At 41.0% G+C, this 22,354-nt stretch overlaps 1 protein-coding gene and 1 pseudogene across 1 annotated transcript in view; both read right to left on the bottom strand.

Annotated features, from left to right (window-relative positions):
- The window catches only part of clint1 (clathrin interactor 1), a 93,601-nt gene extending 75,308 nt beyond the window's left edge, over positions 1-18,293 (bottom strand). The window contains exon 1 of the mRNA XM_008114799.3: positions 18,074-18,293. Within this exon, the coding sequence (XP_008113006.1) occupies positions 18,074-18,114 (41 nt within the window). The 5' untranslated portion in view covers positions 18,115-18,293. The remainder of the gene's footprint in view (positions 1-18,073) is intronic.
- Positions 11,051-11,216, bottom strand: LOC134297210 (U2 spliceosomal RNA; annotated as a pseudogene).
- Positions 18,294-22,354: the final 4,061 nt, after the last annotated feature.

Below are 22,354 nucleotides of genomic sequence, written 5' to 3'. Positions count from 1 at the left end.
GTCCCCCATTCTGTATCTTTGATTTCCATTTTTTCTGCCAAAGTGAAGTATCTTGCATTTGTCCCTGTTGAACTTCATTTTGTTAGTTTCAGCCCATCTCTCTAGTCTGTCAAGATCATTTTGAATTCTGTTCCTGTCTTCTGGAGTGTTAGCTGGGGGAATCTAGAAGTTCTAAGAGAGATGATCTCTCTATAAATCTGAAAAAGTAAAGCCACAAATTTGGAAGGATGTATGTAAACAATTTCCTTCCAAACACAAGGTAAATGGAAAAATAGTTAACAAATATGGGAAACAAACTTACTGAGTTTATATTATCATGTAGGTTTGCTATAGACACCTTTACAAAGTTATTACTAATTTCATTTTCTGGTTGAAAACAGCTGGAAACCGCAGCAGCCAACACCTTTCATGTAAATGTAGAATTGTTCAAATAACCAATAATAAAAATATTAATAAAAATATTTGTATTCAGCCCTATCACCCTGAAGGGATTAACCAAAACGGGTATCTCCACATCACCCTGAACACAGAGGAAAGCCATTTGGAAAGCTAAGCAGAGCTAGGCCGATTTAATACATGAATGGAAAATCACCAAGGAATACAAAGAACGTCCAAGTAGGACGAAAGAATCCTGCCTGAATTTCTTACACCATTCCTTCCAATCAGAATTGACAATGCTGAACTAGATGGAATAATGATTTCATTTGGTATAGTGTTTTCCTACTCTTTCATGTAATTGTTCTACACATTTTCAATACAGAGCAGGTGAACTTACACAGCCAAGGACTAAATGTCCCTTTAACTACCATGATCAAACTGGGCCTTGCTTTAAGACTGATTGCTTATGTTGGCTAAAATAAATCTTCAAAACAAAGTAAAATTAAATGACTGTAAAAAGGATGTTTTCAGGAAGGTCAAATAGCAGGAGATAAATATAAGGGTATAATGTTACTGTCAGCCGAATGTGGTAATCTGAAAGATCACTCATCATAACTTAATATATAGTGTGTCTAGGCTAAGAAGTACAACTGAGTCATTGAATGGCTCATACTACATGGACAACTCCATGAGACAACCCTGCCATTGAAGATGACACAGAAAGAATACCTTTTAAAACAGGTGACGCCATTTTACTTCCCTCTTAACTGCTGGAGAGACTGCAGAACACAATTTGTAATTCAGTGACATTGCAGGCTCAAAGAGTTCAATAATGTTGTAGTAAACTGTCTACTAGCAATGATTTTCTTTTTTACTAAGACATGAGATTGATATTGGTAGGGCTATAGTAAAATGTGTTTCCTGATGTAAAAGCTAATGTTAAAAAGGTATTGGCTCTCATCAGAGCTGCAGTCAGAAAAGTCTACAAGTGTGCACCATGAAGGAACATCAAGCACAAAAATATAAAGAAAACAAAATAAAAATAACTAACATACATGGTTCACAAAATGTAAGCCTTTTTGAAATGTATGAGATAATATTTATTTGTACCCTGCATTATCTCCCCAAAGGGGACTCAAAGTGGCTTGACAGAAAAGCATTAGCATACAATTAAAAATATACAAACACTAAAACAGAATTAAATGCAAACAGAACTAAAACATTCACAGTTAAAATCCATCAAAACATATTCAGAGTTAAAAACCACAGCACCCCTTGACTAGATCTTTAAACACCTTCATCTTTAAAAGCCTGTCTGAATAAAAAGGTTTTAGTCTGCCACCAGAAGGACAACAGGGAGGGGGCTATTCTGGCTTCCCTGACCAGGGAGTTCCAGAATTGTGGGACAGCCATCGAGAAGGCCTACTCGCTTCTTCCCACCAACTGGGCTTGAGATGGAGGTGGAACTAAGAAAACGGCCTCTTCTGAAGATCTCAAGGCCCGGGCAGGTTCAATACAAGGGGATGTGGGAAGCCAAATAGCCTGGACCTGAAACGTCTAGGGCTTTAAAGGTCATAACCAGCATTTTGAATTGTGTCGGAAATGGATTGGCAGCCAGTGGAGCTGTAGCCAGCCTCAGTGATCAACCTGGCTGCAGCTCTTTGGATCAGCTGAAGCTTCAAGCACTCTTCAGAGGCAGCCCCACATAGAGCACATTGTCGGGGGATGATGGGTAGCAGAGTGAAATCCAAAAAAAATCACCATCCCGGTCTTCACCTCCTTCTCTCCAGACTGTCTCCCCGTGTGGAAAAACAGCACTGGATAAACACACTCCAGCAGACGAAGATTCGGTTGGAAATCCAACGGCAATCAATCTTTATTTACAAGACTATATACAAAATAGAGCAAATCAGTCCTTCTCCATGAGTGCTCACCGAAGCGACTCATGCACACACAACACACTGCTCTTCAGCTCTACTGAACTCCTCTGCATTCCACAGGAACAAGAAAGAAAGTCCCGGTCAAAACAAACTTGAACCCATTGGTCCTGTGATACATCAATCATAGCAGACTCTCATTAACTCCATAACTGCTGAAATGCCTTGCCGAAAAACTAACACATAAGGCATTTCTAATAACCCAGATTGATTTTAACATTTCACAATACACAATACCCTGACACGCGTCACAGTAATTCAGATGGGATGTACCACTGTGGCCAGATCTGGCTTCTCAAGAACGGGCGCAGTTGACACACAAGTTTTAATTGTGCAAAGGCCCTCCTGGCCACTGCAGATACCTGGGCCTCGAGGTTCAGTGCCGAGTCCCTAAAACAAACCTTGGATTATTTGTCTGGATTGCTGGTTGAGACACAAACTGGAAAGCTACTCTTTTCGTCTATGGTTTGTTTAGCTGTTCCTGTTACAAGGGAAAACACATCAGCTAAATAATTCCTCCTCAGCAAGTTATTTTTTCTTAAATTCTAGCTTGATGTGGCACATTACATATATTCAGTATATCATTGAATAAATAGGTGTCAAGTACCAGTATAGAAAAAGACAGATAACTCGCCAAAGTTTTGAATAATTTCTCTTGTTTTGTTTTGTTGTAATGTGGCCAGGGGATGCAGGTCAGCAAAATGTGTATTGTGGTTCAGATGTGTCTCCAAGGGCTGTTTTTGTGACCCTGAGGGGCATTTTGCTCCCAAATGCCATTTAGGAAGTCTAGAGGCATTTTCACTATGTTTTGGAGCACCCTGGTCCATTTTAGACTCAGGAAATCCCCTTTTAAAAACCATACATGCCTGTCTAAAGTTATCCAACATGGCCTAAACACATGAAAAAATACATAACAAAGCCCCAAGAAAAATTAGGGAGGCATTTGAGGGCAAAAAAAATACATTGGTTTTTTTTTTTTTGGTTTTTTTACAGTGGTGGGTTTGATGAAGGGGACTAATTTGTTGTTGTTTTCTACTCTGGCTTAAACATACACATCATATACATTCTCATCAAACCAGTTTTAAGACCATGAAATAGATTATATTCTCTTTTTATTTACCCTTTTTCTTTTTCAAACTTCATCATTCAACCTAACAAGCAGAAATTGAAAATCTACATAGATCTTTGGAGACTGCTTAATTATAGGTATCACACCAAGATACATTTTGGAATATTTTACTATTTACGGTAGATAGTTTTCAAAAAATAAAAATGATTCTTTTATTAAATGTTATACTATTCCGTTTCACAGATGAAGCTGAAAATTCTTGCACAGTACCTGTGCAAAGGGATTTCCTGAGTCTAAACATGCAGTCTCTCTGACAACAAGAGAAATGCCGTTTGAGACTGATCTTAACAGCATTTGCTCTGAGGGATATATGCACACAACTACAGCCAAAGTACATCCTAGGTTTTGTCATATGGAACGTATGCAAGGTAGTGAGGGGGCTGAAAATAAAAAACTTCATTTATATTCTACAGCATTAGTTTTACTTTTACAGAAAAAGGTCAAGAAGGAAACACATTGATTGGAACAGAAACAGATCTATTTCAATCAGATCTGGCTATTTAGTTAAACTTAACATTGAGCTTTAGTACATATCTTGTATCTTGGTATTAACACACTGGACTAGCTATTAGGCATGGGCAAATTTATCGGAATAATCGTAAACCGGAATAAAATCGCATTTATTCCAATTTACGAATGGGGTTCCGGCACGCATTAGCGCATAGATTTCAACCCATGATTTCAAAGCGTTGGAGCCCATTCTTGTAATGGGCTCATTATTTGTTCGGAAATAAAGCAATGCATTTTTGAAGCAACCAAACATGGTTTTCAGGGAGGTGCAGCCTAGCCTGGGCTTGCCTCCCTGACGAATTGCTGTGCAAGTTAATGTAAGGGAAGGGGTTTGGACTTCCTCCCTGAAAAGCGCCTGTGCAAGCCATGACACAAACATTCAGGGCTGGGAGGTTCTAGGGAGAGGTTGGCTTTGCTGCGGCAGCTGGCTGGACTCTTATCTTTTGCCTGCCTGCCCTGGCAGTGGCCTGTTGTTGCTGTGGGGCAGGGCAGCCATTGAAATAAGAACTTTGAAGAAAAGGGTGGGAAAGGGAGTACTTTTTTCTTTTAAAATTATAAATCAAAGAAGCAGGAGAAGTAAAGTAACACTTTATTTTTGAGAGAAAAGGTGGGGGTTGTGAGGGCAAAACTAGTGGCACATTTTATTTTAAATTCAAGCATTAAGCCAGCAGCTACAAGAAGCTTTTTTAAAAATAAAAAGTGGTGGTGGCATCTTGTTGGTACTAGGGGAAAGGGCTTATTTTTTTGTGTTTGTTTGATTGGCCTTGGCCTCCTCAAGGCACTCCAAGGCCAAGTTACTCTGGGTTCAAACAAAGCCCTGTCTCTCTTGCTTTGTGTGTGTGATTGCAAGTTTCCATCATTCACAGAACCCAAATTAGCTGGGTGCTCTAAAGTCTGGGGCACCTGGCAAAGTTACTCTGGGTTCAAACAAAGCCCAGCCTCTCTTGCTTTGTGTGTGTGTGTGTTGGTTTGTTTGATTGCAAGTCCCATCACTCTCAGAACCCAAATTAGCTTGGCACTCTAAAGTCTGGGGTGCCTGGCAAAGTTATAGCTGAATACTTTTTTGGGTTCAGCAAGGCCCTGCCCCTCTTACTTTGCGAGTTTCTTTATTTGGCCTCTTCTGGTACTGCATGTCCCATCACTCACAGTAACCAAATTAGCTGGGTGCTCCAAGTCTGGGGACCCCAGCCACATTACACATAGTTGAATCCTTCTTTGGGTTCAAGCCCTCAGGGTTCAAGTCACAAACTCTCGGCCCCAAAAAGCCTTGTGAAACGGGAAATAAAACTTTCAAGCCAAGAACAGATTTCCTTATTCTGAGGCCGATGCACATCTGTTGGGAGTGGTTTGATGGTGTGCTATGATTCTGTTCCTGGTTGATAACTGTCACTTCCTGATTGGTTCTGTCACAAAAACATGTATGACACTGCCAGAACTTTGTATGCTGGTTTTATATCTGTGAGCCGCCCCGAGTCCCTCTGGGGAGATGGTGGCGGGGTACAAAAATAAAATAATAATAATAATTATTATTATTTGTCTTTGCACAAGGGACATCATGCTATGATAGCACATTATGGTTTGCTGGGTGTCCACTGTCCACCAATTTCATAGAGTTTCAGTCACAAAAATAAGGTTTCTGAAGCAGAACAAGTACTTTCAAAGTAAAGACAACCCAATGAAACATGAAATAAGACTTTCAAACCAGGAACAGATTTCTGCAATTACTAAAAAATGGGGGTTTTTTTTAAATATAAAAGCTGAAAATTCACCAAAAGTCAGAGGATGAGGGAAGCGTTCTGAAATTTGGTGAGCTAGCAGTGGTAAATGTGTTCTACAGCTGTAGAAAGTTGGATCAGGATAGCTCAAAACATGAGGATGGAAAAGTCTATTGCGCATGCCAGTAACAAAGTAATTACAAATATTCTGAATATTTGGAAAGTTTCAAATTTTTTGCTTCAAAATTTGGAAATGACTTTAGAAACGAAGTGCCAGCGCCCCCTACTTTCAAAGTGAGTTTAGAACCATTTTTTTTCATGGTTTACACATGCCTATTAGCTATCTTTAGTCCATATTTATATTTGTATGCTTCTTAATCACTAATTTATATTAATGCTGATTAGTAGAACAAACGCCTAATAGGTCAGTCGTTTCTTACTGGAATTATTCAGATGTAATCATTAATATTATTATATCTGAATAATTCCAGTTAATATTTCATGCTCTGAAAACAAGCATTGGGTACATATACTTTTCTCTGCAGCATAATTTAAAAAAATTAATAATATTTTTATTAGTGCTTTCCAAGAAGATTATAATACACAAAAACAATATAGACACACGGTAAGACTTTACAAAAGAAAAAAACAAACAAACAGACAAAAAAAACCAAAACCAACAACATAGAAACACCCCTGTGAGTCCCCCAGTGAAAGAAAGACGGGGGAGAAGAGAAGAAAAGATAGAAGAGGGAGAAGAGGGGAGCAAAACAAAATAAAAATAAAATAAGAATTAAAAAAGGGGGAAAATGGAAAAGGATATACATAAAATAAGATAATATTGAATTACCTATAACATTATTCTCCCTCACAGATATGCATGTATATATAAACATACATACACACATATATATTAATGCATCTATGCATATATATACACATACGCACACATATATGTTGCATCACTGACAAAAACAAAATCCAAACTTCAGATCAGTTGTGTAAACATAAAAACAAAAACATGACTTCCATCAAATGTCTGATGTCTTTATAGTTTGTACCTTCCCTAATTGATCATCTTATAATAATAGACCGGACTCATCTTCTCCCTCTATTTGGCATGAGTATCAGGTCAATTAAATCATTATCTTAACATTAGCATTGTTCAAGTACATCTTAATTTGCTCCCAATTTGTTTGTCTTTTTGGTCTGCCATAATTATTTGCTAATAAATATGTTAATCTGTCCATATTCATAATTTCAAGAATTTTGTTATACCAACTCATTATCTCCGGGATTTCTTTTTCCTTCCAAAGCTTAGCATACACCATTCTTGCGGCCATTGCTAAATAGAAAAAAAGTGTTTCTTTGTTTTTGTCCTCCTCTATATCTAGAAGACCTAATAAATAATATTTGGAGTCTAGCTTTATATTAATTTGTAACATCTTTTGTATTTTATTATGTATCTTTGTCCAATAGGCCTTAGCTTTTTTACAGGTCCACCAGCAATGGTAAAAGGTGCCCTCTTTCTCACCACATTTCCAGCACCTGTTAGAAATTCTTTTGTCAAATTTGGATAATCTTTGAGGGGTCAGGTACCACCTGAAGAACATTTTGAACCAATTTTCTTTCAATGCCACTGCGTAGGTTAATTTTAATTTATGATTCCAAGCTTTTTCCCATTCTTCAAGTTTTATTGGCTTCCCTATATTCTCAGCCCACTTTATCATGCAGTCTTTTATTAATTCTGTTTCTGTTGCCCATTCCAATACTTTTTTGTATATATTGCTTATAATTTTGCTTTCCAGGTTTATTACTTTATCCCAGAAAGTTTCTTTATCTTCAAAACCAATTTTATTATCCCTTTTATAGGTCTCATTAATTTGCCAGTATTGGAACCATCCCACTTTTGGGAATTTCTGATTTATTTCTTCCAGGCTTTTTAATTTATGAGTACCTATTTTTTTCCCTAATATATCTTTGTATCTTGGCCAGGTGTCACCGCCTAATTCTCTCCTATGGCATGCTTCCATGGGTGAAATCCATAAAGTGGTCTTTGTAAATAATTTTCTTTTGTATTTTTCCCAAATTTTAAGTAAAGAGGATCTAATTATATGGTTGTCAAAGTTTTTCTCAATCGATTTTTTGCCATACCAAATGTATGCGTGCCATCCCGCTCGCAGATTTGCACCCTCTATTGTTAGAAGTTTAGTTTTCTGTAGTAGAGTCCAGTCTTTGAGCCAGGATAGACCACATGCCTCATGGTATATTTGGAAATCTGGGAGTCCTAGCCCCCCCCCTTCTTCTTGTCTATCATGTACACTCTTTTAATTCTGGGTTTCTTACCCTGCCAAATAAATTTTGAAATGTCTCTATTCCATATTCTAAATTTTTGCACTTTCCTTATAATTGGTACATTTTGAAATAAGAATAGGAGTTTTGAAAGGAAAGACATCTTTATCACCGCAATTCTCCCTAAGAGGGATATTTTTAAGGACTTCCATTTATCTAAGTCACTCTTAATTTCCTTCCATGTGGCATCATAATTGTTTTCCTCTAATTGATTATTTTTTGCAGTTATTATTACACCTAAATACTTGATTTTTTTCCTAACTTGTAATCCCGAGATTTCTTTTAATTCATCCTGTCTTTCCTTAATCATATTTTTCGTTATTAACATAGTTTTGTTAGCATTCATTTTAAGGCCTGAAACTTCTCCATATTCTTTTATTTTTTTTCTAGCCACAGTTTTATATTTTTATAGGATCTTCAATTATGTAGATTAAATCATCTGCATAAGCTCTGATTTTGTAATTATATTTTTTAATTTTTGGGCTTTTGAGTAGTGGGTCATTCCTTATACCATTAAGAAGGATTTCTATAGAGAAAACAAACAGAAGAGGAGACAGCGGGCAACCCTGCCTGGTACCTTTTGAAATTTTAAACTTTGGTGATTCTAATGTATTGAATTCTAATGTAGGGAGGAACCAGCCAGGCTTTGAAGCTGAAATGCTATTACATGCTAATCATTCTGGCTAATTGCAGCATTCATACTTGCCTCCATCAGACAAAAAGAAGGACCAACTAACAATATTGTATATTCAAAAGCTTTAGGAAATAACATATACTAACTACCACCAATTCCTCAATACTTTATTTCCCATACCACCACACTTTGCCACAGCAATGCATGGCCAGGCACAGATAGTGCTTATATAAAATCACAGTTCATTACAGGCCACATTCAAGCACCTAAGATTGTAATTCATTATTCTGACAGAAGCACATATGTAACAGGGAACACTCTGTTAAGAATTAAGCAAAGTTGGCTCTAAAATAATCTCTCTGTGACATAACCCAGAAAATTGCTCAATTTGTCAGAACACTTTCCTTGATCTAATTCACCAAAGTGAATTTTTTAAAGTAAACATTTGTAGGTCAGCATTCACCACCAGATTAATACTCCCATAAAGAGCAGAGCCTCAGGTGGCTCAGTGTGTTAAAGCACTGAGCTGCTTAAATTGCAGACCAAACTGTCACAGGTTCGAATCCGGGGAGCGGAATGAGTGCCTGCTGTTAGCTCCAGCTTCTGCCAATCTAACAGTTCGAAAACATGCAAATGTGAGTAGATCAATAGGTACCGCTCCAGCAGGAAGGTAACGGCACTCCATGCAGTTATGCAGGCCACATGACCTTGGAGGTGTCTATGGGCAACGCTGGCTCTTCAGCTTAGAAATGGAGATGAGCACCAACCTCCAGACTTGGACATGACTGGACTTAACGTCAGGGGAAACCTTTACCTTTACCCTAGTTTAAAGGAGCAAATGCTTGACGAAGCAGGGTCTTCGTGGAAATTACACATGGATGAATAATACTGTCAAACTGAGATGAATCTTACGTTTTAAACTTTATCTACCCTGTTTCCCTGAAAATAAGTCATCCCCAGAAAATAAGACCTAGTAGAGGTTTTGCTGAATTGCTAAATATAAGGCCTCCCCCGAAAGTAAGACCGAGTAAAGTTTTTGTTTGGAAGCATGCAGGATCGGTAAATGTACATACCATAGATTGTTGTACATGGAAATAAAGGTAGTAACAAGAAATAATAATAATATGATAATAACTTTATTCTTGTATCTCACCTCCATCTCCCAGAAGGGACTCAGGGCAGCTTACACAGGGACAAGCCCAACAACAACATAAATTTACATACGAACAGAAATTTAAAACAGTAATTTAAAAACAGTATAGCAATAAAATATAATATAGAAATTCTTGAAAGGATTCACAGTTTGGTTACACGGGTTTGCGATGACAACTACTGTACAGTAGATAATAAATTTTCATTTTTAAAAAATTCAACCATAAATGTGAATTCTTCTTTGTGGAAAAATAAGACATCCCCTGAAAAAAAGACCTAGCGCATGTTTGGGAGCAAAAATTGATATAAGATACTGTCTTATTTTCAGGGAAACAGGGTATGTTCCTGTCTAGGTATAAGCTATACATTAAAACCAATAGGGGAAATTAAAAGAATTTTCACAAAGTGAATTTTGAACTGTCACCCCATTCCATTATTAATGTCACTACAGAGACTGGATGTCGGCTGTTAAACACTCCAGTTCAGGTGAGTGAAATATAATTGAAAAAGAACTAGCAAAAAAAGTGGAATAAACACTCAGGATCTCGTTTTAAAAGATTAAAATATTAATAACTGGATCTTCTCCCTTTTCCAAGATTGTTTGCATTATGCTTTAATTTCAGAGAAACAGCAATATACTATGTGTTACACAACAAAACTAAAAAGAAGGAAATTTGAAATCTACCTGTTGCAAAATACAAACAGTAACTATGCAAACAGAAATAGACTGAATAGGAAATACCTAGAACTAAAGAGATATCTTCTGAAACAGTGACATGCAAATCTGCTAAGATTATGAGTGAAGTAGTTATTCAAATTTAAAGTCAATCAGTCTTACAGCACCTGAATACTTCTTGCTAAAGGAGAAAAGTTTAAGTAATCAGTTTCATTGCACTTATTCTAAAAATATGATTTTCTCAATCTTATAGTCATGTTATTAGCTTGTGCACTGAAACAACACATATTTCAGAAAACCTATTCTAGGCAGACAAAAAACAAAGGTTACATCTGTTAAAGTTTAAAATTAACTTGAATGATAGTAGAAAAACCTAGTGAGAAGGCTGCAAGTGGCAATTACATCTCTAGACAGACATTGCTTCATCCAAAAACTCACATACAAAAGCAATTCTTGTTCAGTGCTTATGGAATTTGGTGATGAATGATTCCTGAATTCCTCTCTATAGGAGCTACACCATTAGGAGTAGAAGGGATAAAATGAAACATACCAAATTCTCCTGACTATATAAGCTGGTTGGTTGAAGCTCCAAATTGATTCTATACCATAGTAAGCAACACAGAAGCCTTTCTTTCTCCCTCACTGCCTCTCCCCATCCTCCAAAACTCTACTCTACTAAAGCTGATAAGAACAGATACTACACTTGATCTTAGCCAAAAGGCCGAGAAGCGATTGTTATTGATGTCATGGCCTATGGCTAGTGCAATAAACTTTATTGATTGATTACTCTACTAAAGCTGCATTTGTGGAGCCCAGTTCTACAGCTCTACTTCCATTTCACTGAGTTAAACTGGAGTTTCAGCCAAGTAAATATGAAATTTCAGTCAGACAAATTGGCACAGAGATTATCAATAAAGGCAGCATTTTATAAGATGAGGGACATGAGTCGAGACAACAATCCCAAATGTAAGATTTGATAGTCAAAACTAAGTGGCAAGTCCACAAATAAATGCTTTCTTTGTCGCCTTGAAATCAAACACTGCCAAATCCCATATAAGAATTTTCCCAATTGCTGGTAAATTGGGGAAATTATTGAAGCAGCAGCTAACAACTTCACCAACCGTGTGTACCTTTGTAACACAATTCTTGTTCTTGGGTTATAACTGTCATAAAAACATGGAAAAGGTTTATTAAACTGCAAAATCGTTGTTGCAGTCTGCACATTGAAAGGTTAAGAATTGCACATTTTCATTAAGGAAAAATACAAACGAAATGACTAGACTGAAGGAAATTTATTTATTATTATTTATTTATTACAATATTTATATCCCGCCCTTCTCACCCAATAGGGGACTCAGGGCGGCTTACAATAAAACACATATATAAAATTGTACAATACATTGTGAATGGATTAAAAAGTTATTAAACTACATCAGACATTCATAAAAACACTTATAAAATACAGATGGGCATGTTCGAGTCTAAAAGACTGGGTCTGTCAATTGAGTTCCAGCGTACATAATAATAATTAGTGCTGCCAATTGTTATTTGAAAGCCTGGCCCCACAACCAAGTTTTAACTTTTCTACAGAAAGATAGGAGAGAGGGAGCCTGCCTGACTTCACTGGGGAGGGCGTTCCATAGGCGGGGAGCCACTACTGAAAAAGCCCTGTCTCTCGTCCCCGCCAGCTGCACCTGTGAGGCTGATGGGACCCCGAGCAGGGCCTCACCTGATGATATTAAGCTTCGAGGTGTGTCGTAGCGGGGGACACGTTTGGACAGATAAGCTAGGCCGGAACCGTTTAGAGCTTTATAGGCTAAAGCCAGCACCTTGAATTGTGCTCGGTAGCTAATCGGCAGCCTGTGGAGCTAGCGTAACAGAGGAGTGGTACACTCCCTGTACGCCGCTCCAGTTATTAACCTGGCAGCCTCCCGTTGGACTAATTGAAGCTTCCGAACAGTCTTCAAAGGCAGCCCCACATAGAGTGCGCTGCAGTAGTCTAAACGGGATGTAACAAGAGCGTGGACCACCATGGCCAAGTCCGGCTTCCCAAGGTACGGTCGCAGCTGGTGCACAAGTTTTAACTATACAGTAATAGTACTAGCTGCAGCCACAAAAAACAAGTTTCTGGAGTATAACAACTACTTTCAAAGTAAGTACCGCACAATTAAACAGGAAATAACACTTTCAAATTAGGAGCAGAATTTTTTTTTCAAATTTTGTTGCATAGTGTTACAGGCCTACACAATCAATTTTAAACTATCAATTTTAGATTGATATTTTACTGGGATTAATAATTTTAATGTGTTTTAATTTTAGATTTCTGTCTCTTATTAAATGTTTTATAATTGACTTATTTTTATCTCTGTATTTTAACTATGTTGTACCCTGCCTTGAGGAGAAGCAGGTAAGAAACAAAACTTATTATTATTATTATTATTACTACTACTACTCAGCTGCCTTCTCTTACCAAGTTAACAGCTTCATTAATCAGGAAGAAAATGTTATACTGAAGCCAAAATTCCTGACCTGTCCAAGCTGCTGATAGGACAAGCAAGAAAAAGCGATTAGACAACATTCATCAATGCACTACTTGAAACTAGAAATCAGATTTCTTGGAATTTTGGTTTACCATTTTGTTCAGCATGCCCAATGTATGCCATGTCTTAAACCGTAATCTTTAGTTGGGGTTGGCATGTATAATGTTTTGCTTTACTCATTTTAATGCCCCTATGCTACTTTGCAGTTTTTAGGGTTTTAGACACTTTCAGAGATCTTCAGTTAAAAAAAAACCCTATAAAATTATTCAGATTGTAGGCAGCATTAGCAATTTATATATGGCTGTCAGGAATGACACATTAGTTAGAATAGGAAGGCTTTGTTAAGCATGTGAACAAGTGGATACTAAGCAAAGTTTGAAAACAAAGAATGCTGATAATCTTGGAGAACCAAAACAAATTTTGCGTACACAATACACTGACTAGAACATCTAACTACCTGTAGAACTATTTTAGTTCAAGTTGCCAGCCTAGTGATGCTTCTTCTGCACACTAAATAATTTACAATAAACTATTTTTCAGTCGTTTTTCATATTAGCTGAACAAATGCAGCGTTTCTCAATTAATTTGTATTCAATCTCACACTAGATCAATACAGTTATGTTATCAGACTAGTAATGTACAACACCAAGTACAATGCCAAATGCTTAGTGGTCTCGATGTCAAAGTCAATCTAAAAAAAAGCTAGACTTCAAAGCCTAGACTGATGTATTTACAGCAGAGTCTCGCTTATCCAACATAAATGGGCCGGCAGAACATTGGATAAGCGAAAATGTTGGATAATAAGGAGGGATTAAGGAAAAGCCTATTAAACATCAAATTATGTTATGATTTTACAAATTAAGCACCAAAACATCATGATTTACAACAAACTGACAGAAAAAGAAGTTCAATACACGGAAACGTTACGTAGTAATTACTGTATTTACGAATTTAGCACCAAAACATCGCAATATATTGAAAACATTGACTACTAACAGGCCAATTAGGTTAGATAATACAGAATGTTGGATAAGTGAAGGTTGGATAAGCGAGACTCTACTGTACTTCCATATGATAAGAACACAATTCACTCTAAAAAAAAAAATTGGTATTAGTTTTTCTTCATACTTGGTCCAGATTTCTAATATATTTCTTAAAAAGGAGTTCCCTATTTTATTATACCATTTCTTCTCTGAATTCCTGGTTTTCCCTATGAAGAAAATATTCTCTAATTTCATATTTATATCTTTACCCTATTCTACTAACCATTCTAAATCCTCTTGTCCTACAATCCCTTCAATAATATACTTTAATTGATTTGCCGTATAGTATAGTTTTAGGTTTGGTATTCCCAGACCCCCCTTCTTTTGTATTTTATACCATTTTTCTTTATTTATTCTAGTCCTTTTATTCCCATTACAAAAGGTATTTATCATATTCTGCCAATTTGTAATTTCACCAGTTGAAATTTTAATAGGTAGCATTCTAAACAAAAAATGTATTTTGAGTAATATTTTCATTTTTATTAATGCAATTCTAACGAACCAAGACAGTTTAAGCTTGGTAAATTTAGCCAGAGTATCCTTAACATTTTTTTCTTAATCTGATTATATTATCTCTTTCTAAATTGCCAATATCTTTAGAAATATTGATTCCTAAGAATTTTATTGACTTCTTTATTTTTATTCTACACAAACCCCCTTCTCTTATTCTCTCTTAAAATAAAAATTAAGTAAATTTGTCTGGTATTAATACTGCATAAAGTACTTCTACAGGTTGAAATGTTTTGGATGTTTCGTTTTTATTTTTGAATATTTATTTAAATCTACATACACAGAATCATAGAGTTGGGGGAGGCCACAATAGGCCTCCAGTCCAACACCATTTTGACATGCAAGAATGAGATGTCTTGGAACTAAAATCCAAGTGTTAATATAAAACTCATAGACTCTGCTTTCTTACCACAAATCCAGTCACATGTCTTCTTATGAAGTTCTGGCACAATTTTTTATTTTGACTTCAGTTTTTTTAGTGTTTTCAAGAAAGCTTTCTCAATGTGATGTAATGTTCCTGAGTATGCCTTCATTTACAAAATATATGAACCTATGACTGCACATCTCTACCTCATATTATGATGTGTATTAAACCAAACCTAGCATTCTGTCTATAATATTTTTCCACAAGTAACTAGAAAACAAGATTGTCTGTCCACCAGAATAATAGACACCACTTGCATAAAAGATTTGTCCCTCTCCTCTGCTACCCCCACGGATCCAACTTCACAGAGCTGCAATTCACTGAGAACTCCTATTATGCTACTTTCAATGCAACCTCTATATATATATATATATATATATATATATATATATATATATGATTTGTGCATCATTTCTCACATTCCATCTCTCAAGGGTAACTAAAAGAAATGTTTGGTTTCTGTATTTCATGTTCTAGTACAACAATGTGAACTGCTTTCAGTGCAGAGTACATGAAACCCTCAATCACTGAGGCATTTCAAGGAATCAAAGCACAATATTGTCTCTTAAACTTTGATATTCACAATGAATACTTTAACCACAAAAGGCTTCAACACACAACAGCAAATGCTTCGCAATATTTCTCCAAGTCTTTTTAAAAGTTAAGAGTTCAGCTTTCAAAGTAAAATATGAATAGGTTTGTTCAGAAAGAAAGCAGAACACTTATTCATAGAGGTTTTAATGTCAAGTTTGCTTCTACTGAAGCTTCAGCTGGATCCCATGCTACACAGCATAAGGTGATGAAAGTTAAAAATAAATTATGAGACCACAGTTAATGTTTTTCAGAACTACACTGCCAGGAACGTGTTCTGGGAAACAGTTCAGGGTTATGCAAGATCTTTAGTTTCAGGTAAAGAGAGTGTGCGTAAAGACTTCCTTCTACTCCGTGCCCACAAGCAAGGGTGGTACAAGACTGCGCTTTTGCCCAACCTACATTTCTGACTGGAAAATCCTACCATTAAGGTAGCAACGGTGACGGTGCTACAAACAGAAAGGTTAATCCACAAGAATTAAATCCTCTCAGAAGTGTTTCTATTACAGACAAGTACTGCACCTCCTCCACTGGATGATATCAAGTTTTTGTATTTCCGGTATTAAGTTACCTTTCCTCAACCAGAAGCTTAACAGAATAGCAGCAAGGAAAAGGCTGTGTTGGATATTCAAGCACAACGCCAGGGTTGAACTTCTCATTGGCTCAATAATTTCTAGCAAGACTATGAAAAGGCACCATCCAAGATGCCAAGACATGGCCAAAGGTTGTCTGAAACCAAAAAACACCACCACCAGATTCAGGAAGTTATGCACTTGCAAAAACGATTGTGTACAGGTATAGATGGATGTATGCTTATTTCTCAGGTAAAGCCACAAAATAGCACACATTCAAATGCCAAAGCTTTTGAAGTATCTACTACTGTTTTTCAAATGGAAATAGTGACAAGCAAGATCTGCAACAGAATTCAAAGACAGTCTGGAACATTGGTAGAAACGTGATCTTATAGTATCTTACAGACTGATAAAATATAGAAGTTGGTACCATTAGCTGTCTCAGTTTGGTCTGAAGGAGTAGACTTGGCTTCTGTTACCTTGGGCACGTCTACACTGTAGAATGATTGCAGTTTGACAACAATGTTCAATGTTATAGAATCTTGGGAGTTGTGGTTCTGGCACCACTGCACTATGGCAAAGAAGTCTAAAGACTGTAAAATGACAACTCTGATAATTTCACAGTATTGGGCTGTGGCAGTTTAAGGGGTGTCGAACTACAGCATCAATGTATCGCAACTTTGTTCTCTCATTTCAGGATCTAAGATGTTGCAACATCTGCACCAGATATGTGAAAAAGCAGGAAGTATCGAAGGGGAAATACAAATATCAACCTGAGGAAGCCCCTAGAAGAAAAACAGAGGCCCTAATGTCAACAGTATTAGAATCCAAGGGCCTGGAGCAGGCATTGGCAAACTTCAGCCCTCCAAGTGTCTTGGACTTCAACTCCCACAATTCCTAACAGCATGTTAGGAATTGTGAGAGTTGAAGTCCAAAACACCTGGAGAGCAGAAGTTTGCCCATGACTGGCCTAGAGCCCTATCAGATGAAGCGATCAAGAGCACATAGAAAGCATGGGGAGTGGGATCGACTGCAAGAACTCCAAAATAAAGTAATATGATTGAATGGTTATGGGTTCCTCTAGAATGGGCAAACTTCAGCCCTCAGCAGGCTGTTACGAATTCTGGGAGTTGAAGTCCAAAACACCTGGAGTGCTGAAGTTTGCACATGCCTCCTCTACACTAAAGAATTAATGCAATTTGCCACCACCAATAGCTCAATGCTATGGAATCTTGGGAGTTTGAAGTTTACACGGTCTTTGGCCTTTTTCTCAAGAAGTGCCAGTGCTTCACAAAACTACAACTACCAGGATCCAATGTCACTGAGTCATGGCAGTTGAAGTGGTGTCAAACTGCATCAATTCGACAATGTTGATCAAAAAGTAGACAACGATCAATTACAACAGGCAGATTGAAGCGTAGGAAGTTCCAGCAATATCTACAAATAGTGAAGGGGGTTAAGCCCTGGGGTTGGCTTGGAAGGCATGGTTCTAAGCCAGGCCTGGGCAATCTTGGACCCTCCAGGCGTTTTGGACTTCAACTCCCACCATTCGTAACTGCCTCTGACCTTTTCCTTTCCCCCCTCAGCCACTTAAGCGGGAAGGAAAGAAAAGGAAGGGGCCTGAGGCTGTTAGGAATGGTGGGAGTTGAAATCCAAAACACCTGGAGGGCCCAAGTTTGCCTATGCCTCTTCTAAGCCCTCGCCCTCCCATCCATCCAGAGGGAGTGAAAAAAAGAAAGGATTAAGGCTATCCCAACACCTTGGTTTCGGAACTGAAGGCGAGGCAGAAGCTGGAGGGGGAAAGAAAGGAGCGGACTGAGGCGAAGGGACTGTGAGGGGAGGCTATGGGAAGAGTTGAGTTGAGAGGGCCAGCCCCTCCCCCCATCCCCCAAGCACCCCATAATACTCACGCCTTGTCCACCAGCTCCCGGACCTTCCACATGTTGAGCATCGTGTCCACGGCGGCGCCGAGCGCGTCCCCTCCGCCTAGGCCCACTGCGCCTCCCGTCTGGCCGCCGCCTCAGTTTCGCCAACGGTGGACGGAGAGCGAGAGAGAACCGTTCTTCTTCCGGAAGCCGGCCGCTCGTGGCCGCAAAGGCCGCTGGGGCTTGAAGTCCGGCGAGCGGCCAATCAAGGCGCCTGTCTCGGCGTTCCACCGTAGAGAAAGGGCCTCCCGGCGCAAGGCGTGCTGGGTAGCGTAGTCCGCCCAGGCTCTGCCTCCGTGGCGAAGGCCAGGCCCGCCCCGCCCCAAAACCTTCCCGCAAAGCGTGCTGGGGATTGTTGGAAGTTCCATTTACCGGGCGGGGAGGCTGTGAGGGCGTTGAGGACAGGAAGGCGCTCCCCCGCCTCTCTCTGGAAAATGGTTTGGCCTCAGAGGCCGAAGGACGGCCACTGTCCTGCAGCTCTTTTGAACAAGCAAAGGAAAGTGAACCTTGGTCCTGTCGCAAGGGAGAGTCGGAGTGGGCTGAGGCTGCGTTTCAGCGGACCAGGCCTATGGATGCATAACATAGGAGGGGCTATATTTATATACATATATACTGTATACATATACACATATAAATGCACACACATATACTTATAAACATACACAGAAGAGAAGGCTGAGAGCAGACATGATAAAAAGGTAAAGGTTTCCCCTGATGTTAAGTCCAGTCATGTCTGACTCTGGGGGTTGGTGCTCATCTCCATTTCTAAGCTGAAGAGCCGGCGTTGTCCATAGACACCTCCAAGGTCATGTGGCCGGCATGACTGCATGGAGTGCCGTTACCTTCCCGCCGGAGCGGTACCTATTGATCTACTCACATTGGCATGTTTTTGAACTGCTAGGTTGGCAGAAGCTGGAGCTAACAGCGGGCACTCACGCCGCTCCTGGGGTTTGAACCTGGGACCTTTCGGTCTGCAAGTTCAGCAGCTCAGTGCTTTAACACACTTCACCACTGGAGACATAGCCATGTATAAATATGTGAGGGGAAGTCACATATTGGGAGGAGGGAGCAAGCTTGTTTTCTGTTGCTCTGGAGACTGGGACGGAGAACAATGGCTTCAAACTAAAGGAAAGGAGATTCCACGTGAACATTAGAAAGAACTTCCTCACTGTGTGAGCTGTTCAGCAGTGGAACTCTCTGTGTGGTGGAGGCTCCTTCTTTGGAGGCTTTTAAGCAGAGGCTGGATGGCCATCTGTCGGGGTGCCTTGAATGCGACTTTCCTGCTTCATGGCAAGGGGTTGGACTGGATGGCCCATTAGGTCTCTTCCAACTCTATGCTTCTATGATACATTTCTGAGAGTTTTGATCTGTACATAATATTCTACTCCTAGCCAGCAATATGCTGACATCTATAACTTGTTTTTTTATTTGATTTTATTTGGTACCTTTTGAAAACAAACTCCACAAATACACACATATACACATATATATACTGGCTGTCTCTGAGTTGCAAACAAGTCATTCTTCACAAATCATCAGGGCCGGCCCCACTATGGAGGCACCTGACGCCGCCGCCTCGGGCGCAGGCCCGGGGGGGCGCCGTCAGGCTGGGCGGGAGGCGGGGCACCGCCCTGACGGTGCCCCGCCTCCCGCCCAGTGCGCCCTGGCCCGTCTGGCCTTTTCTAGCTGGCCAGAATGCAGCGGAGGTCCCTGCAGGCCGCAATCGCGGCCTACAGGGACCTCCGCTGCAGTCTGGCCTGCTAGGAAAGGCCAGACGGGCGAGCGGGAGTAGCGGAGGCGGAGCCAGCTCTGACGCCGCTCCCCCCCCCGCCCAGCGTGCCCTGGCCCCGCCTCCCACGCTGCCCTGGCCCCGCCTCCCTGGAGGGACCTCCGCTGCTTTCTGGCCTGCTAGGAAAGGCCAGACGGGCGAGCGGGAGTAGCGGAGGCGGAGCCAGCTCTGACGCCGCTCCCCCCCCGCCCAGCGTGCCTTGGCCCCGCCTCCCACGCAGCGTGGGAGGCGGGGCCAGGGCACGCTGGGCGGGGGGGCGGCGCCAGAGCTGGCCCCGCTTTCACGCTACTCCCGCTCGCCCGTCTGGCCTTTCCTAGCAGGCCAGAAAGCAGCGGAGGTCCCTCCAGGCCGCAATCGCGGCCTGGAGGGACCTCCGCTGCTTTCTGGCCTGCTAGGAAAGGCCAGACAGGCGAGCGGGAGTAGCGGAGGCGGAGCCAGCTCTGACGCCGCTCCCCCCCCCGCCCAGCGTGCCTTGGCCCCGCCTCCCACGCAACGTGGGAGGCGGGGCCAAGGCACGCTGGGCGGGGGGGGGGAGCGGCGTCAGAGCTGGCTCCGCCTCCGCTACTCCCGCTCGCCTGTCTGGCCTTTCCTAGCAGGCCAGACGGGCGAGCGGGAGTAGCGGAGGCGGAGCCAGCTCTGACGCCGCTCCCCCCGCCCAGCGTGCCCTGGCCCCGCCTCCCACGTTGCGTGGGAGGCGGGGCCAAGGCACGCTGGGCGGGGGGGGGGGAGCGGCGTCAGAGCTGGCTCCGCCTCCGCTACTCCCGCTCGCCTGTCTGGCCTTTCCTAGCAGGCCAGAAAGCAGCGGAGGTCCCTCCAGGCCGCGATTGCGGCCTGGAGGGACCTCCGCTGCTTTCTGGCCTGCTAGGAAAGGCCAGACGGGCGAGCGGGAGTAGCGGAGGCGGAGCCAGCTCTGACGCCGCTCCCCCCGCCCAGCGTGCCCTGGCCCCGCCTCCCACGCTGCGTGGGAGGCGGGGCCAGGGCACGCTGGGCGGGGGGGGGGGCCAACTGTGGCCCCGCCCCCCCGCCCAGCGTGCCCTGGCCCCGCCTCCCACGCAGCGTGGGAGGCGGGGCCAGGGCGCGGGAGGCGGGGCCGGTGGCGGGGGCGCTTTTCAGCACCCCCGCTTCCCATTAAAAAATCTCTCCGGCCGGCCCTGCAAATCATCCCTAATCTTTGCTATTTTGTACTAGTACAGGCAGTCCCCGAGTAACAAACATCAGACTTACAAATGACTCATAGTTAACAAACGGGGGTGAGGCAACAGGAAGTGAGAGAAATCTACTCCTGGAAGAGTTATGGGGAAAAGGTGTCTCCACTGAAGCTTTGTCTCATCCTTTTTCCCATATCGAACCTAATTTTTCAAAATCAGATTATCAAAGGGACAGAAAGTGAGGTGAAATCTTCTGAACAGGGGCACAGACAGCAATACAAACCACCTGTGCTATCCAAAGCTTGTGTGTGTGTGTGTGTGTGTGTTCGCGCATTTGACTGGTTTTGCACTTAAAAATACACCTCTTCCAACTTACAAACAAATTCAATTTAAGAACAAACCCATATAACCTATCTTGTTTCTTAACTTGGTGATTACCTGTATTTTAATAGCTTTTTTTTAACTTAAAAGTATTATTCCTTCAACTCTTGCCAGTTGTTTCAGAGTTTCAGTTGCTTGAGTTCTAGATAGTTATATATATAACAGTTAGCTAGAACTCTCTCTCACTCACACACACACATTTCCTAATAAATGACATGCAAAATAGACACTAATCACGCATTTCATACAATTACTAGTTACAATATTAGAACACATTAGTTATTTGACATGGGGCGGGGGGGGGGGGGGTAGACTTTTCAGTGCCTAACATTTTAATACTTGCCAGTGAATGTGTTTGAGGGGTTTGGTGTAAAATTGACAGTCATGGCGCTACCACAGGAAAAGGTGTAATTGTAACCAATTAAGGAACCTTTCTTGCTTTAAAATGAGAAATTGGGTTTCTGGGTCAGCATTAGCTCATTGACTGAGATTTCAGAGCCTGAGACCAGTGTTGAGAGTTTTTTTTAATGTCAAAGGTTGAGGAAATGGGTATAAGAATGATCTTGGCAAATGGATCCAGAATTTGAATAAAACATGGTTAATATGGTCACCCAAAATTGGGAGGGGAGTCCAAAACTGGATTTATTGATAGCCAATGAGTGTGTTGTTTAACTTCATTAGTTGCTGCACACCCTGTGGATTCACCTTCCGCAAAGCAGTGTTTCTCAAACTGCTCCTCCAACTGAAGTCCTAAACATCTGGAGGAATGGAGTTTGAGAAACCTTTCCATGGAGACTGATCTGCAGCACATGTGGCAGATGGGGAGTTTTACCACATCTGCATTGCTGCTAGGCTTGTAAAAGTCTCTTCATCAAACCTTAGCAAAGACTAAGCAGGCAGTTACTGAGTTCCAGCCCTGGCCTTCCTCTCCTTGTTTTGCTCTAAATG

Source organism: Anolis carolinensis, chromosome 2, assembly GCF_035594765.1.
Source record: "Anolis carolinensis isolate JA03-04 chromosome 2, rAnoCar3.1.pri, whole genome shotgun sequence".
NCBI classification, from domain to species: Eukaryota; Metazoa; Chordata; class Lepidosauria; order Squamata; family Dactyloidae; genus Anolis; species Anolis carolinensis.
The sequence above is the reverse complement of the archived record's forward strand: the minus strand, read 5'-3'. Positions and strand labels throughout refer to the sequence as shown.